This window comes from Magnolia sinica, chromosome 6 (genome assembly GCF_029962835.1).
Source record: "Magnolia sinica isolate HGM2019 chromosome 6, MsV1, whole genome shotgun sequence".
Taxonomy (NCBI): domain Eukaryota; kingdom Viridiplantae; phylum Streptophyta; class Magnoliopsida; order Magnoliales; family Magnoliaceae; genus Magnolia; species Magnolia sinica.
Genome location: NC_080578.1, coordinates 81,071,919 through 81,089,623, shown reverse-complemented (window position 1 = coordinate 81,089,623; position 17,705 = coordinate 81,071,919). Strand labels below are relative to the sequence as shown.

At 38.0% G+C, this 17,705-nt stretch overlaps 1 protein-coding gene across 1 annotated transcript in view; it reads right to left on the bottom strand.

Annotated features, from left to right (window-relative positions):
- Nucleotides 1-2,122: 2,122 nt before the first annotated feature.
- Nucleotides 2,123-17,705, bottom strand: part of LOC131248927 (pyruvate kinase isozyme A, chloroplastic) — a 35,856-nt gene continuing 20,273 nt past the window's right edge. The window contains exon 6 of the mRNA XM_058249453.1: nt 2,123-2,574. Within this exon, the coding sequence (XP_058105436.1) occupies nt 2,273-2,574 (302 nt within the window). The 3' untranslated portion in view covers nt 2,123-2,272. The remainder of the gene's footprint in view (nt 2,575-17,705) is intronic.

The following is a 17,705-nucleotide window of genomic DNA, read 5'->3' as shown; positions in this document are numbered from 1 at the left end:
AATAGGCATGATTTTTACACCACAGCCATCAAAATAATGATCCATCAATAGGAAGGTGAGTGTATCACCACCAGATCAAATGGGCCTACTTGTTTTGACATTTAATGAGATAATGGGTTAAGTTGGTCCACTTCTCTTTAACATCTTGCATGATACTAGGCTCAGCCCGAAAATCGTCCAGATGGGCTTGAGCTCATTGGCCTAAGTTTGTGTTAGGTGTGACGCTACATCGCAACCAGTATGTGTCTGTTCGTATGAGACAGGACACCGCCACATGTGCTATGTCCGTTACTCTTTAGTGGGACCCACTTCCCACATGTACATGCACATGTGTCCATGCATCACATTATGGAAGGTAAGAGGTTCTTCTCATGTAGCCCATGTTAAAAGCGATAGATGCATGCATCTCCTTCATTTTACACTTTCACAACTTGTATGTAAATGCATCTTATTAGTTTCACCTTCAATGCTATGTGAGGGGTTAAGCATCTTATATATATGTGTGTGTGTGTGTGTGTGTGTGTGTGTGTGTGTGAGAGAGAGAGAGAAATGGTACTATGAGCTCAAGCTCTGTCAGCCCCACTGGGAAATATTTTGGACATCCACACCGTGCATTTGGTGGGTCCTCTTTAGGATATGGGATACCCAAAAATCAGCCATATTTGGAACTCAAGTGGGCTATAGCATCTGAAACCATGTGAAATTGTGCCTAAAACATCTAAAACCACTTGGTGGGGCCCACCTGAGTTTTTGATACGACTGAAACTTTGTGTGACCCCTTATCCAAGTGGGACACACAATGGATCAGCTGGATGTCTGAATCACGTCTTAGTGAGCCCTATAAACGATCATGAAGCTTTCAATGGGTGGGTATCTAGCTATGATATGGCCCACCCAAGCCTAATTTTTAGGCCCATGGCTCACCATGGAAGGGTTCATCCAATATGTTTCCTTTCCTTAGTGGGCCCTTCTTTACAACTCTATTCAAACATTTGTGGAACGAAATAAATAGGAGTGGATCTAACCTTAAACCAATGCATCTCAATATAGACTAGGGAAGAATATGGATTTCTCATTCACCAGTTGAATCATGATACATCCGATTGTGATTTACCACCATTTTATTTTATTTTTGCGATCTCTTGAATTGTCTGCCAATCACTTCTTTTCGAGGTTTGTGGTTATGTATTCGAGGTATTGTAGATACACAGTTTCTGGATAGTTTTTAAGGCTTCTTCATTGGCTCGATTTGCATCAAAGGGGCATAATGCGTAGCTAAATGTGTTTCTTTAACAATGATCTTTCTTTAGGAGTTCTATGGACTTACGTCAAGGGGTTCGCCCTCCCGTTTCCTATTTCTTATGGTCATGGAAGATTTAAGTAGATTATTTATTAGAGTGGAAGAATGTGGGATGACCTGAGGTTTTCCAATCGATAATTCATCTTTCTCGAATATGCGGCTCGGCGATGATACTAATGCTTTGACAGACCTCAATGGGCAATGTCCCCAATCTCAAGCACATTCTTAGAAGTTTTTGAGGCATCTTTAGCCTTCAGGTGAACATGAGCAGGAGCACAAAGGATAGAGAGGTGGCTCATCTCTTGGAAGAGGAGCTATCTTTTATGAGCAGTAGGATAATGCTTATCAAATCCAACTTTGCAAACCTGCATGTTTATTTCCTTTCCATGTTATACAATTCCGGCACTGGTTGCTTTGAAGATAGAATTATGAGGGAGTGTCGTTCCGGCAGCTCGGCAGTGAAACCGAAGATTCATCTAGTCAACTGGACATGCAAAAAAAACTAAGGACGCAGGAGAGAATCAAACAATGAGGCCATTGCTCCAGCCCTTAAAGGCACTTCTCAGTCAGATTTTGTATATCAGAACTTTGATTTCTCAATGTTTTACAGACATCTTTTCAAGGTTTGCTTGGTGAGAGAGGATGGTGCGTGCGCACGGACGGAGGGTGCGGGCTACTTGTAGTGAGCAACCCGCACACGTGCACACAGGGGGAGGGAGGGAGATTAGCATGGCCTATTGCAAATGAGGTGGTTACTTTCTTCTCATTTCTTTTTTAAAAATAAAAATAAAATTAAAAATCCATAGTTCTAGGGGTTGTATATGGAACCAAAGCTAACACATTTTCATAAAGTAGCACTAAAAAAAATTTGTAAAATTTCAATCAAGAAACCAAACCAAACAAAAATAATTTCTCACCTTGTGGAAGTAACTGTTCCAAAATCATCCAATAAGAGATATGCAATCTATTGTTTTAAGGGACATTCACCACTTGAATGGATTGCAACATATCAGAGACCGCAATTACGAGGTCCCCAGACTTGATCATCCCTCTTGCCTTAAGCAAAGAAAATGTACGGTTGAGGTTATTCTCCATGTCATCCGAGAAGCTTAGGCGGAAGGGTATGAGGCCCCATTGCAGATTCAGGCGCCTCCGAACAGATGTCGTGGTTGTAAATGCAAAGATTGGGCAGTCAGGACGGCAACGAGACAGAAGAGAGGCCATGTGTCCCATTTTTGTGTACACAAAAAGTGCGTCCACCTCCAAATTGTTAGCTGCAATCATAACCAACGTCATCAAAAACAACAAAAACGCATCATTGTCACAACTGCCCAGCACATATATCGCAATGATCATCACAGACAACATTAAGAACCTGTACAAATTCTCATTAATTATCATTTACAAAAGAATTGCATGTCCATTGCCATCATCAAAAACAACAAAGACACACCATTGTCATGTCAAGAACAACAAGAACACATTATTGCCACCATCGACAACAACGAGAACAAGAACCACAAACAAATAAACATGAAAGAGTCAGATTTTTATTATGAAAAACAAAGGCTTATTTGATTGTCATTTTAGATTGTGGAAATTAGTTTTATTCTGACTGACTGCAGTCATTTTAAATAATAATAAAAATTATGATGACAGGGTGTCCCTGGCCCTTTTGTAAGGCAAGTCTAATCCCTGCGGATGCAAGCAATTACCTGCAAATCACATGCATCGGGTAAAGCACGGGGAGGGGAATTGATCTCATGTCTGTGGGGAGCAAACCCACAATGCTGACCATTCGCCCAAACCCTGGGCGGGTTTTTAAAATAATATAAGATACAACAACCAAAAAGAAAGTACTTCTGTCGCTGGAAAAAAGTTGAAGGAAGAAAGTTTTAGAAGGGATCATCCATCCAATCATATAGGTAAATGTCAGCTGAAATATCCACACTAAATCAAATAGAATTCAAGTTGGGTGGAAGAAATAGAGATGTGCCTCTAGAGTTTTATGTGATTGTCATGTACCAATCAAATTGAAGGGGAAATTTCATAAAATATCTATAAGACCAGCCCTGCTTTGGGCAGCTAACAAACAACATGTTCATAGGACAAGTGTAGCCAAAATGAGGATGTTAAGATATATGAGTGGCAAGACGAGGAAGGACAAAATTAGAAATGAATGCATTCGAGGGAACTTAAGAGTAGCACCAATAGGTAATAAGATCAGGGAAAGTAGACTCATTAGATGGTTTGTTCGTGTGCAACAGAGACCAAGAAATGCACCGGTTAGGAGTGAGTTAGTGCTAGTTGAAGGCTCTAAAATGGAAATGTAAGGCCCAAAAGGACATGGGTGGAGGTAGTAAGAAAAGACCTGATGACCTATGGTCTAACTGATGTCATGGCCCTCGTTAGAGTAGAATAGCAGAACAGGATTCATGTAGCCAACCCCAGTTATTTGGGATAACGGTAGACAATGATGATGAGTTTGCTTGGGCAGTTGTTATGATGCTAGGCCCCAAGAAGGACGCAACACATGGGAAACTTGAGTCCCACCAATTTTAGAATGTTGCATTCAACGACTTACCTTCTGGAACAAAAGACTCCAACACCAGTCCACAACTAGAGAAGCTGGCTAAAGGTTTGGTTACAGAAATGGGGTACTACTAGACACCCATTCCAATTACACAATTGCATAGCTTCTCTCAGTAAGGAAATTGGTGATGAATCTGAAAGGAGAATGCAAGAGTCAGTAAAGCTTCTGGCATCATCATCATCATCATCTAAGCCTTATCCCCAACTATTTGGGGTCAGCTACACAAATCCTAGTCTGCCATTCCCCTCTATCAAGGACCATATCCTCAGTTCCGACCTACCGAGATGCCAGATTTACAATAGCATATCCAAGTACTCATAAGGAGGTTTTTTAAACTGCAAAAAGGCAGGGAAGAGAAATGGCAGGATTCTTTCTAGGGAGGTTCCTTTTCAATGTGTCATTAGGCATCTAAATGACATGACTGGAAGCATCAAATGATTTCAATGGGAATTGCACGAACCCAAATCCCAGTAGCCGAAGACTAGTGATGAAAATCTCCCCCTCCTTTCTTCTACCAAGAGAATTGTACAAAGCCAAAATATTTATTCCCATAACATAATTAAGGGTACAATGGGCCGAGTAGGCACAATGGGTGGCCTGACAGAGATCAGGTATGGTATAGTTAAATGGTTATGGGTGCAGGTTTGGTTATAAATTTGAGCCTGATTAATGATTGGGCCAGGTTACTTGATTATATTATTTTTATTATATTTATATACATGCTCCATGATGTATGTTGTTTGCAAATGACAGTTTTGATTTACAAGACGAGGGAGAGTAAAAACAGCTAGATTTATTGAGCGCTTTAGAATCAAAAGGATTTAAAATAAGCAGTGTTGTCAAAATCCTACAATTTATGATTTACGATATACAATTTTAGTCGAATCTTAAGCAAAATGATTTGAATCCCAACCTTGAATCCCTTTTCTTGTGAATCCTACGATTATATAATTTGAATCCTACGATTTACAATTCAAATCATACTTGTTCTCATTTATTTTAAGCTTCACTTGGCCTTCATTTAAAATCATTTTATGTTTTTAAATTGGTGGGAGCTTTAAGAATCGTTTAGAAAAGGTAAATTATTTTATTTGTTCTTTGTAAGAGATTAAACGATAAATATTCTCTTCAACATTAAATCATGTAGCTTTTTTTGTGATTTCTTACTTCTTAACTAGTCGAAACACCAAATTGATGTATGACTTGTAATATTATTATGGATGGTTACGATCATGCTATAACTTATATGTATTCTGGAAAGATATTTCGAAATCAAAATATCTTTTTTCATTGGTCTACAGTATCAAAGGTCGCTTTTCCACCGTGATTCTACATTCTAGAAAGGTAACAAGAACAAAAATAAGTAACGGACCCTTGTATATATATTTTTTAAGGGAAACTTCTTAAAAGACAAAAAAAAATAAAAAAAAATTAAAAATAATAATAATAATAATAAAAATGAAGAAGAAGAAAAGAAGAAGAAGAAGAAGAAGAAGATGAAGAAAAAAGAGGGGAATAAGATTCCGTTAACACTATCATGGCATGGTATTACTCAGTGCACGTTGATGGCAAAAGGAAGATTGATGAGTTTAAAAAAAAAAAATCTGTTTTGTTTAAGTTTAAAATAAAATAAATAAATAAATAAAAATCAATTTTTAAGGGAAAAAAACTTACGATTTGCGATTCGATACGATTCAAACCCTAGTACGATTTGCGATACAATAACGATTTTGACAACAATGAAAGTAAGTCAGATTAAACCATAGCATATGGAGTGCAATTTTAGTAACAATAGGAGTGCAAACAAGGAATTAGTTAAGATTGTTGATAGGAAGTCTCCCAAAATGACTACTTTCAATATCTTAGGTTAAGCATGAAGAAATTGAGACAGATGTTGCCCATAGAATTCAAGCTAAGTGGAAGAAATGGAGATGGGCCTCTAGAGTGCCATGCTTTATGAGAAAGAATGTTGGGCAGTTAAGGAACAACATGTTCATAGGATGAGTGTAGCTGAAATGAGGATGTTGAGATCGATGAGTGCAAAGACGAAGAATGATAGAAATGAAAGCATTTGTAGGAACTTAGGAATAACACCAACAGGTAATAAGATGAGGGAAAGTAGACTCATTAGATGGTTTTTGTATGTGCAAAAGAGACCAAGAACTGCGCAGTTTAGGAATGAGTTGGTGCAAGTTGAGGACTCCAAAAGGGTAAGGGGAAGTCCCAAATGGATGTTAGTGGAGGCAGTACGAAAAGACGTGATGACCTATAGTCTAAGGTTGTGACCCTCAATAGAGTGAAATGGTGGAAAAGGATTCATGCAGCTGACCTTGGTTAGTTGGTATAAGGCTTAGATGATGATGCTGATGATGCTAAATATTATATATTTATATATGTGCCCAATACTTGAATTAATTATATATTTATATCCCAATATTCAAATTAATTTATAATCAATAATTATTACTAACAATGATTAGCACTTTTTTAGCCCACAAAACTATAAATAAGAGGCCAATTCCTGTATTTAAAATTTAAATATTAAAAATTTAAAAAAAAAAAAATTTAAATGTAGGATAAGCTTGTCCTACAACACTTGGCATGTGGGGCCCACATGATGTGTAGTATGTATACCATCCAACCTGCCAACTTGTGTGTGCAATATATATGCCATCCAACCCATCCAACAAGGTTGCCCCACCATGATAACGTGAGCAACGCCATCATGAACGGATGTTGTTTTCCAGTTTTAAGAAAAAATCACAATTTTTAGGAAATTCAACAAGCCTTTAAGGCCTGTTTGGATTTGTGGAAAACCAGAGGAGGACACGGTGTTTGCTCGGAAAACAACATGTTTAGGAAATTCTGAGGAAGGAAAAGCCATTTTACTTAATTGTTTTTCCACAAGATTTCTCTTAGAAAATTTTCCTTCATTTCCAAATTTGTTGTTTAAAAAAAATGAATTTTTCATGAAAAAAAATACTTGAAGAATGAAGGCAGCATGTGCGCATTGAAGATGGATTATCGCACAAGTGTTGCATTGGTACATGTGGGACAGTGGAAAATGTGTCGCATTGTCACATGTGGCATACTCACACATGTGGGCAGCTTGAAGATGGACAATAGCACATGTGAGACACTTAAAGATGGATGGTGGCACATGTGAGGTGCTTGAAGATAGTCAATGGCACATGTAGCACATTGACACACATGATGCGTGTCACATGTAGAACTTGAAGATGTAGGGTGGTGCATTCACAACATTAGCACACGTGGATGCTTGAAGGCAGCACATGTTGCACATGTGGGCATTGGAATGTGCAACATATGGAAATGTGGGGAAATGTGGAGCACTTACCACTTAACGGATGGGTGGTGGCAGCCCACGTTAGACATGGGGGGCACTTGAAGATGACGGTGGCACATTTGGCACATTGGGACATGTAGCGTATTGACATGTGGAGCACTCAAAGATGGCTGGTGGCATGTTGGCACATGTATGGTGCTCTATGATGGATAGTCACATATGTTGCACCTATGGCACATTAGCACATGTGATATTGACAGTTGCACATGTGAGACCTCTTCTCATGATCTAGTGGACCCCATCCAGGCCTCTTCTCGTGCAGGCATGTGCGATGGGGTGTGATTGCATCGATTCCCACCTACTTGAAAAGAACCCAAACTCCATTTTTGATGGCGGTGAGCTCATGGAGCTCAGGGTTGATGCATTTGAAATGCCCTACTGAAACCCACGTGTTGTTCAATCTCATCATCTTTGATTAATTCCTCGAGTTGTCATGGAATTTCCGAACCTGAAATGTTTTTTTCTGCATTCCCGTTATCCTAATGCCCAAAGTAGTTGTCTTCCACATTGAAGAGAGTGTTGTTCTTTTGTTCACATGAATGTCAATGACATATGCATTTTCTCCCAGTTGTTTCATGATTCTTCACGTAGTAGGCACCCAAAATTCTCAAATGTAGTTTGCTTTAGGATCCCCAAGAAATCATTCAGTCTTGAGGTGAACCGTTACCTTGTCACCTTGCTGGAACTGCACGTGATGTCACCTCGTATCAGCACGTTCCTTGCAGTTCTCATTACTGAACGCTGCCTTACACCTCATTTCCTCTTGCTCAGTTTAGTTTTGAGCAGTAAAGATACCAAATCAATAGGTTATTGATGCTTAAGTCCACCAAGGATCTCAAAAGGGGATAACCCTATTATTTTAGAGTTTACAGAACTATTGGAAGCAAACTCTGGTTGGGACAGGAAAAGATGCCACATGCTAATATGTTCTCCTATGAGACATCGTGAGAGGTTTCCAAAGCTTCTGCCGACAACATTAGTCTGTCCAAAATCTGCAGTTGATACTCACTCAAAAAACTTCAACTTGCTTCCTGTCTTGGCCCAAACTGACTTCCAGAAGTCACTCATGAACAATGATTCCAGCATCGATACAAAACTATCAGGAAGTTATAGAATTCCCTGGTATCATGCGATGTATCGCAGTATATATTGCAAACTATTGTCCCATGCCCTTCATATAAATCCCTTGTATTGTCGATACGTATCGTGCCCTTCATATAAATCCCTCGTATTGTTGAGACGTGCGATGCATATCCAGAATATATATATATATATATATATATATATATATATATATATATAAGAATAAAAGAGAAAAACAAACCATACGTGGATTGGAATAAAAGAGCCTCTCTCTCTCTATATATATAAAATAAAGAAGCCTGAAAAGTCTCTAACACATGGCTTGATATTAGTGATGCTTTAAAGGGGAATTATAAAATACTCCAGCGGCCTATGACGCTTGATACTCTTGCAGTCAGAAATTGTACACAGCATATATTGACTCAAAATAAACCGATTAGATTGTCGGACGCACTATTGCTAAGTCACAGTCCCAAATCAGATTGTTCAAACGATGCTAATTGCTGATTTGTGGACACTTGTTTGTTGAAATAGGACCACTGAATATTCCTCGTTCTTGACTGTCCAATAAATATCCACCAATCTGATAGTCAGACAATGAAATAAGCATAATTTTTATGGAAATGCTCCAGTTCTCTTAGAGCACTATAAATTACAGGGCTCCTAGTTGCATTGAGACACTTAGTACAGTCAACTTATCTAGACTGTTCATTAGGTCCAGAGATTTCATGGGCTAGCGTGCAAGCATCATGCTGATCTGACAAATGTTAACCATTTGATCAATGGCCTTTAATTGGACGATCAATACCATTTACACAAAAATAGGTTCAATCAACAATTTAATCCATCTGTTTGCTAGGGCCCATCATTAATTGCTTATGATTCAAAAGAATCACTTTTGCTAAGCAACGGTAACCATCCCATCCATGGATTGGAAAATGGATAGCTATGGAAAAAGGTCAATTCAAGGATGGATTGGATCATCCGATTGGTGTGATTTCTACATGGTAGCCCATTAAATGTTTTTTAGATGACACAAGGTGTCCCCACCCCTTTTGAGGTGAGATTATTCCCTGAGGATGCACGCAATCACCCGCAACCACGTGTATAAGTAATGCAGAGGAGGGAAGTTGAACCCACACTTGTAGGGAGCAAACCCACGGTGATGGCCACTCACCGAAAACCCCGTCGTGTTGTGGAGTTAATGGACAGTTCAAATCGATCGATTAGATTGTCCAAGGAAACTGAAGCAACTAGGATCACTATAACCTATAGTAATTGTAGAATTAAACAGAAGAGAAGGGAAATAGAAAAGAGAGAAAAAGAGATGAAAAAGAAAATAGAGAGAGTGAATTAGTGCTACACCCCCATACTAACCAAATGTGTGGTTCCACATGTCACATGTATAGGCCATTGGGCTAGCTTGGGTTCTCATGTGATTTGCTTTCTTTTATGGGCTTAAACATGTGTTGGGTTAAGGTTTAAGCCAATAGGTTGATGTAATACAATAACTTAAGCTTGAAGGGCATACTTGTAATTTTGTGTTAATTAGTGAAGCCCTAATATAATAAAGCAAGAGGTGGGAGCATGAGAGGTGTTGTTGTTGGCCTCTATTTTTCCTCATCTTCTCTCATTCCCCCTCTCTCTATTTCAAGTTTTGGAACATGGTATCGGAGCTCCATTGATCCAATACCTTGTTTCATTTTCTTTTTTCACATTTCCTATTATTTTTTCTTCTTTGATCTCCTTGAGGTGGAACCCTAAGTTATTTGAGGGCTGATTTAACCAAATTTGGTTTTCATCGTTGTCCTACCATTTGGTGGGGCTGTGTAATCATGTTCCATGAAGGTGTGTGAGGCCCACTTTCATATACTACCACCATGATAGGTCAAAGTACAGGGAGATAGGAGCGTAGGGGAATATTAGTCAGTCTTACGAAGCATGTGGGAGGAACTGAATGTGTACCAACCCCTGTATACAAATTATGAGACTCAGACCACGAGATGGCAGAGAGATGAATTTCATGTTGCTAGATTCCTCTTTGACCTTCATCCTCAGTTTGAGCCTATGGGAGTTCAGATCTTGGGGGTAGTGACGATTCCATCTGCCACAGAGGCATTTGCCCGAGTTCAATGTACAAGCAGCATAAATACGTTGAGTTCATCCTGATCTAATTAATATGTATTTGTCTTTGCATCTAGTAGAAGAGATGGAAAAAGTCAAGATGGTTGTGGCTGTGGTGATGATTTGGTAATAAAGATTATGGGGAAGGTCGTTTCAAAGGCAAGAATATGTGGGGAGGTCGCGGCACAGACTTTGGTGGCAACCGTGGTCATGGTCATAGTAATTGGCAATATAACTACTGTGGTCTAAATAACCACACAGTTGATACGTATTAGGATCTTATTGGTAACCAGCTTGGGCAAATCGGGTTCGTGCCTTAGATGATGGCTCTAAGGGTTGTCTCTAAGTCTGTCTCCACCAATTCTGAGCCAAGTATTGCATGTGATACAACTACATTGTCCAAGAAGGAGTATGCCAAGCTTCTAAAAGATCGCTCCACTCATGCATCATCCTCCATGGTTACCCTTGTTCAATCATATTTGATTTGTTGTGCTTCTTCTGAGAGTGATCCTTGGGTACTTCAACCCGTGTGTATGCATTGTGTACTACTCGCCCTACCCCAACTCTTTCATTATCGTTAGTACTTCATATTCCTAAATTTCCTTCAAGTTTGTCATCGTTGAGTAAGCTAACTAATACCTTAAATTGTTTTGTCACATTCCATCCCTCCTATTGTGAATTTCAAGATCTAAAGATGAAGAGGAAAATTGATAGAGGACATGAAGTGAATGGCCATCATTACATTGACAGTGGGATTGTATTGCAGACAGATGTCTCTCCTCATCAATGGCATTCTAGGACTGGTCACCTTTCCGAAGGTCGCTCTCTCCAGTCTCCATAGCTTGGTGACATTTTGCCAAAGATTTATTCAGAATTTCAAGACAATTATTGCACCTGGTGTTATCTGAATTGTACAATTCACAATACAAATCATACAATTCATATCGTATCGGTGGGTGTACAATACTAATCACAATTCAGTGTGAATCATACAATTTGTATGTGAATCGTACAATTCGAAACCAAGTATAAACCACAAGAAAAAAATTGGTGGAAAATCATTTTTCCATTTTTGATAGCTTTTCCCTTTTCTTTGGTCTTTTATTATTAAAAAGCTTGTTAAGGCCCGCCCGCATTAACATAAGCCCTCTTTTGTTTCTTTTAAGAGAGGGAGATAGGATTTTTTGAGCTTTTAAGCTTAAAAAACCTAGAGGAAAGAATTCAACATATCTTTTTCATCAGTCAACATAATCGAACACCGATTTCTCCATTACAATTCTACATCAAAATAGGTACAAAATTACATAAAATGCTTGTATATTCTTTTCTTTCTTTTATTCCTTTTTTTTTTTTCCTGAAGAGCTCTTTTGTTCCTTTTTTAGGATAAAAAAGTTGAAAATATTCAATATTTATGTCTTTTTCTTTTGTTTTTTGTTTGCTTTAAGATTTTTTTGAATCTTAAAGATTTTTAGGCTAAATAATTACTTTTGCTAATAGGTGGGGTTGTGTTGATTGTTGTTGAAGATAGTGAAGAAGTTCAAGGCTAAAGATAATGATCCTACTTTAGATTATTACTGAAAGGTGGATGAAAACAATAACTTTCACTTTAAATGCAATTTTTGTAGGAAGAGTTATTAGAGAGGTGTATTCCGAATGAAACATCACTTTGTCCAAAAGAAGAAAAATGTAATTGCATGTTCACAAGTAGGTAATGAGGTAGTGGAGAAATTTAAGATGTTATTGGACAATAATTCTAGTGAAAAGGAAAAAAAAAAACAAGAAGAAGTCATGTATGATGTTGGAAGAGTTTCAATCATACATTAGACATGGAAGAATTGTGTGACAGTGATAAAGGAGAAATGAAGAGGACATCCATGGATGACTTTGTTGGAAGAAAGAGTGGGAAAAAAGAAAAAGCAACAAGCCACTCTAAATAGAATTTGGAAGAAACAATATAAAGATTATGTCTCCTCTACAAAAATGCTCTACCATTCAATCTTGTGAAGAGCCCCCTCTTCGCACCAATGATGGAAGCAATTGTTGCATTCGAATTGGGTTTGAAGCTTCTGACTTATCATGGAGTGAGAAACAAGAATTTAAAGTTGAAAGTTGAGAACATAGAGAAGTCAATTGAGGTGTACAAGAAAGAACAGGCAAAAACGTGATGTACGATCATGTTGGACGGGTGAACAAATTGAGTGAATCGGTTGATTATCAACTTTTTTGTTAATAATCTAAGTGGTACGTTTTTTTTTAATCTATTGGAACAATTAGCATTTCCAAGAATGTGGACAATTTATTAGCATTACTTGAGTCCATCATTGATGAGGTAAGTGAGGAGAATGTGGTACAAGTTGTCACAAATAGTACATACGCATATGTAAAAGCAGGTCAAATGCTGATAGAGAAGAGAAGAAGTTATTTTGGTCACCATGTAGCCTATTGCATACATCTTATGCTTGCAGACATTGAAAATTGCAAGTACATGCAGAGACTATGGCAAAGGAAAGAGTTATAACTGACACTATCTACATTTACAAACATTGTTGGGTCTAAATTTGATAAAAAAGCATACAAAAGGCAAGTTGACTATACCAGCTATGACACGATTTGCTATATGTTATTTAACACTGACAAGCATACATGAGCATAGGATTGACATGAGGTCAATGGTTACCTCAAAAGAATGGGAAAAGAGCAATTTTTCCAAGGCTGCAAGGGGAAAGTACGTACGTGATATAGTCTTAGCCAATGTAGACCTTTGGCCATCCATCAATTATTGTTTGAAGACAACTCTTCCATTAGCTAAGGTACTAAGGTTGGTTGATTCAAATGAGAGGCCGGCCATGAGAATTGAGATACATTTATGAAGCAATGGATCAAGCAAATGAGACAATAAGAATTTAGGAGAAGTTTTGAGACATAATTAGCGAGCGGTAGAATCTTCAGCCCCATAAGCCCTTCCATGCACTAGCCTACTTTCTAAATCCAAGATTTTAGTGTGATGAGAACGTTCATGCGGATCTGAAAATCAAAACTAGCCTATATGATTCTATTGAAAGAAGGATCCTAGATTCAAGGAAAGAAGTCATTATTGATGAACAAATGAACAAGTTTAAAAGGCTTATGGCTTATTTAGAAGAGAAACCACAAAGTTACCAAGAACAACAAAGCAACCAGATAACTTCTGAATTATTTTACTTGCCAATTGTTTGTTAACTTTAACTAGTTAAATATCTATTTGATTTTCAAGTTAATAAGTTTAGCATTTAATTCTTTAATCTTTATATTATATGATCCATAGGTTTATAGTGGGAGAGTAATGGAGATGAGTGTCCAGAATTGCAAAAGCTGGCCATTCATATTTTGAATCTAACATGTAGTGCTACTGGTTGTAAGCACAATTGGAGTACTTTTAAGCAAGTGAAAATTTATTAATGAATCTCATTGTTAATTGTTCATATTCTTAATTAATAAGTATATCCTATAGTTAATTATAAAACCATGTGTTTATGCAGATACATTCTAAAAAGAGAAATAGACTCGAGTAGCAGAGATTGAATGCTCTCATTTTTTTGTAAAATACAATCTTCAACTTCAAGTCCATCATATGATGAGAGAAAAATCAAAGGCTCGATCTAATCTGCTAATTGGATATGGAATCTGATGATGAGTGGATCACCGAGAAAGAAGATCCTGCCTTCCTACAGATAATGACTGGATAAACATGGGTGAATGTTTTGTCGAGGCGTTAAAGGTGATCAATGCGTAGGCTCTACCTCACGACCAGACAAGCGACGTGGTATGATTGCATCTTAGAGTATAGTCATGTACTTTTAGAGTTACACTTAATATTGTTATTTAATTAAGCTAAACTGATAAGCATAAACTATTTTGTAAGTCCTGGAAAACTTTCAATTAGAAGAAAAGCAAAAGTGGGAGAAGAGGAGGAAGATGAATTTGTTTCAACATTAAATTTTGAAGACGGAGATGATGCTATTCCTAATGCTAACATTGATGTTAATATTAGTGATGATGAGGACGATGGCACCGACTTAGATGAGATTTTATTTTGGACACTTTTTGGACATTTTATTTTCTTTTTGAATTATAGAAATGAATAGTGAATACATTATTCAAGTAAATGGGTATAGGTTTTTTTTAAAATTATACAGATGAATACATGTAAATGGGTAAAGGGTTGATGTTTTGAACTTGATTATGACACAATGACAGATTCATACACTACAAATGCACTACATACAGTTGATCACATGATAATGTCATGATTAGCATTTTTTTGTGCATATTCATGAGAAAAAGGATAATTAATGTGTTTTTTTTAAAAATTTCCGATTTATTTACATTTTTAAATTTTTTATGATATTTTTTTGAGAAAATCAAAATAGTAGTAGTAATAATAATAATAATCTTACAATTTACAATACAATTCACGACGCGACACAATTTATCCCAATTACGATTCACGATAGAATAACAATCATGACAACATTGGTTGTACCTGTCACCAATAGCATGCATGAAGGCAAGTTCAAGTAAAGTGGCGAACCAAAGCTTAAATACCATAAAAAAATAAAAATAAAATAAAATAAAAAATAAAAAGATGGCAGATGCTCTAGGTTCTGCACTTATGGTCTTCAATTAAGTCTTTGAAGTGGAAAGCAACGCTTCAAATATTGGCATTGGCGCAGTGTTAAGTCAAGAAGGAAAGTGAAAGTCGATCGCTTTCTTTAAGGAGAAGCTTAACGATGTATGGAAAAACTACACATATAATCTCGTGTTCTATACAATGGTCCAGGCATTAAGACATTATAGGAATTACCCGATTCATCAAAAATTCATTCTATATTCGAAACATGATGCATTGAGATATCCAACTCCCAAAAAAAGCTGAGGGGTCGTTGGTTTATGGAACTGGGAGTGTCATTCATTGCGATTATCCCAAAGGTCACCGGTGCGGATGGTATGAAAGATTTCGGGCTGATAAACCTAATTGGAAGGACATACAAAATCCTAGCAAAACATCGGGATCGAGATTTCTGACAGTTTAGCAAAAGTTGTATCTAAGGTTCAAGGTGTTTTTATTGCGGGAAAACAAATCATTGACAGTGTTCTTATAACTCATGTGTGTTGATTCACGATACAAGGAGGGAGGAAGAGACATTGTCTGCAAACTAGATTTGAAGAAGGCTTACGATCACGTCATCTAGAAGTTTTGGGATTATATGCTAAGGCAGATGGGGTTTGGGACGAGATGGAGAGGGAAGATTTAAGGAGTGTATTAGTTCAGCTCGATTTTTATCTTGGTAAACAAATCTCAGAAAGGATTCTTCAAGCCTTTGAGTGGAATTTGGCAAGGCGAGCCTCTTTCTCCATGTTTGTTTGGAGTGGTGGATAGGGTATATCCCCTTATTTCACATCTCCAATTTGCCGATGATATGCTTCTGTTCTGTGAAGCCAATGAGGACATGGTGGAAAAGTTTAGAATAATCATCCTTACTTTGAAGCTATTTCGAGCCTTAAAGTGAACATTGCCAAGAGTAAGATGTTGGCGGTGCGCATGCCTTGGGAGAAAGTGGATCAGCTACCTTGGTTCTTTGGCTGTCAAGCAGGGTCCTTTCCCTTGACCTACCTTAGACTTTCCTTCAACATCAGGAAACCGGCAAAGCATTTACGAGATAGTGGTGATCTATCAAACCTGCTTTTGTAATTCATGTCTCTATTTAGATGCTTTAAATTAGTTCTTGCCAAGCTGGAAAAGCTAAGAGATTATTTTTATGGCAAGGGTCGGCTAAGAGGAAGATTTTTTTTACCTCTTGGGACGAAAAGAGGTGTGCAAACCATTGGACAATGTGTATGCGTATCTAGTATTAGAAACTTGGAAGTTGATGAGCCAAGCCCTTTTGGGAAAATGGTTGTAGAGGTTGAGGAGTTGGAAGGATCATGGTCGAGAGAGGTCATTGCAGGGAAGTATGGACGCTAGGAGGTGGGTTAAAGATTCCTCTCTACAGAGCCTCTGGTTTGTGAAAAGGGATCTTGTCACAGCAGGAAATCATATATGGGGTTGGCTTATCCCTTGGAAACGGGGAGTCAATTAGTTTTTGGGAGGATGTGTGGGTTGGTGACACCCATCTTCAAGTCGCATTCCTAAGATTGGTGCAGCTCTCCATGGGGAAGAATAATTTGGTTTCTAACTTGTTCTCCCTAGTTGGAAACTAGTTTGGTCCCTTCCTTGTCGTACAAATTTGTTCAATGAAGAACTAGAGGAATTCTGATGCAGGACATGAAAATTAAATATGATATGCGAGATTTCAAGCTTAAGATCATGTTAGTGCAAAAACAATGACGCAAATTTCATATCCCACATGAATGTCCAAACATTCAATTAAGGGGAATCTATGCGGGTCCAGGCATACACATGATAAGGCTGGATCAATAAAAATTATGAACCAAACGACATTCAAAGATAAGAAATAATCATCCACACATGCGTAGTAATCAGTCCCTAATCCAAGGGATTCAAAAATTCCAATTCGGGGAACCCTGGGTAAGAAAAGGGGCAATATTTGAGTAATTTAGGGTTAGGGTTAGGTTTAGGGATTTTGAGTGAAAGAGAGAAGAGAGACGAACCAGAGAAGTATCGCACGCGTGGACAACAACAATGGCCCAGACGCACATGCATGTGATCTCGGCCACACATGTGTAGGGCCCACTATTCAGAAAAATGTCACCTTGGCCCTGGTCGGCCAACGATGGACTCCAAAACCCCCAAATCTCAGCTCAATCTGATGTACGGTTTGTGCGTGGTGCTCCATCGAAGTTTCAGCCCTCCTGTAGGGCCAGATTCTAAAATTTTGTTGTGGGGAGGAGAATTGCTGTAATAAATAATTGATTTGAAGTGTAGATGACGGGGTAAGATGAGAAGAAGGGATGATAGAAGATGGGTATTAGAGATGGCGATAGATGAGGGCGAATCAAGATAGATGTGGCTTCGCACCACGGTAGTTAACCTTTCAACGAAGAAAGAGCTTCGCACCCAATTAGGCTTCACAACTCAGAGAGTAGGAAAACGCATAATTTTTATTAATCTTCAATTAATCAAAAGAACTACAAGGGATGCCTATTTATAAAAAAACCATATACCTCAAAACTCGCGCCATGTGCGCAACCTCTTACTTGGCGATGAAGTAAACTAAAATAAAAATCAAACAAAGAAA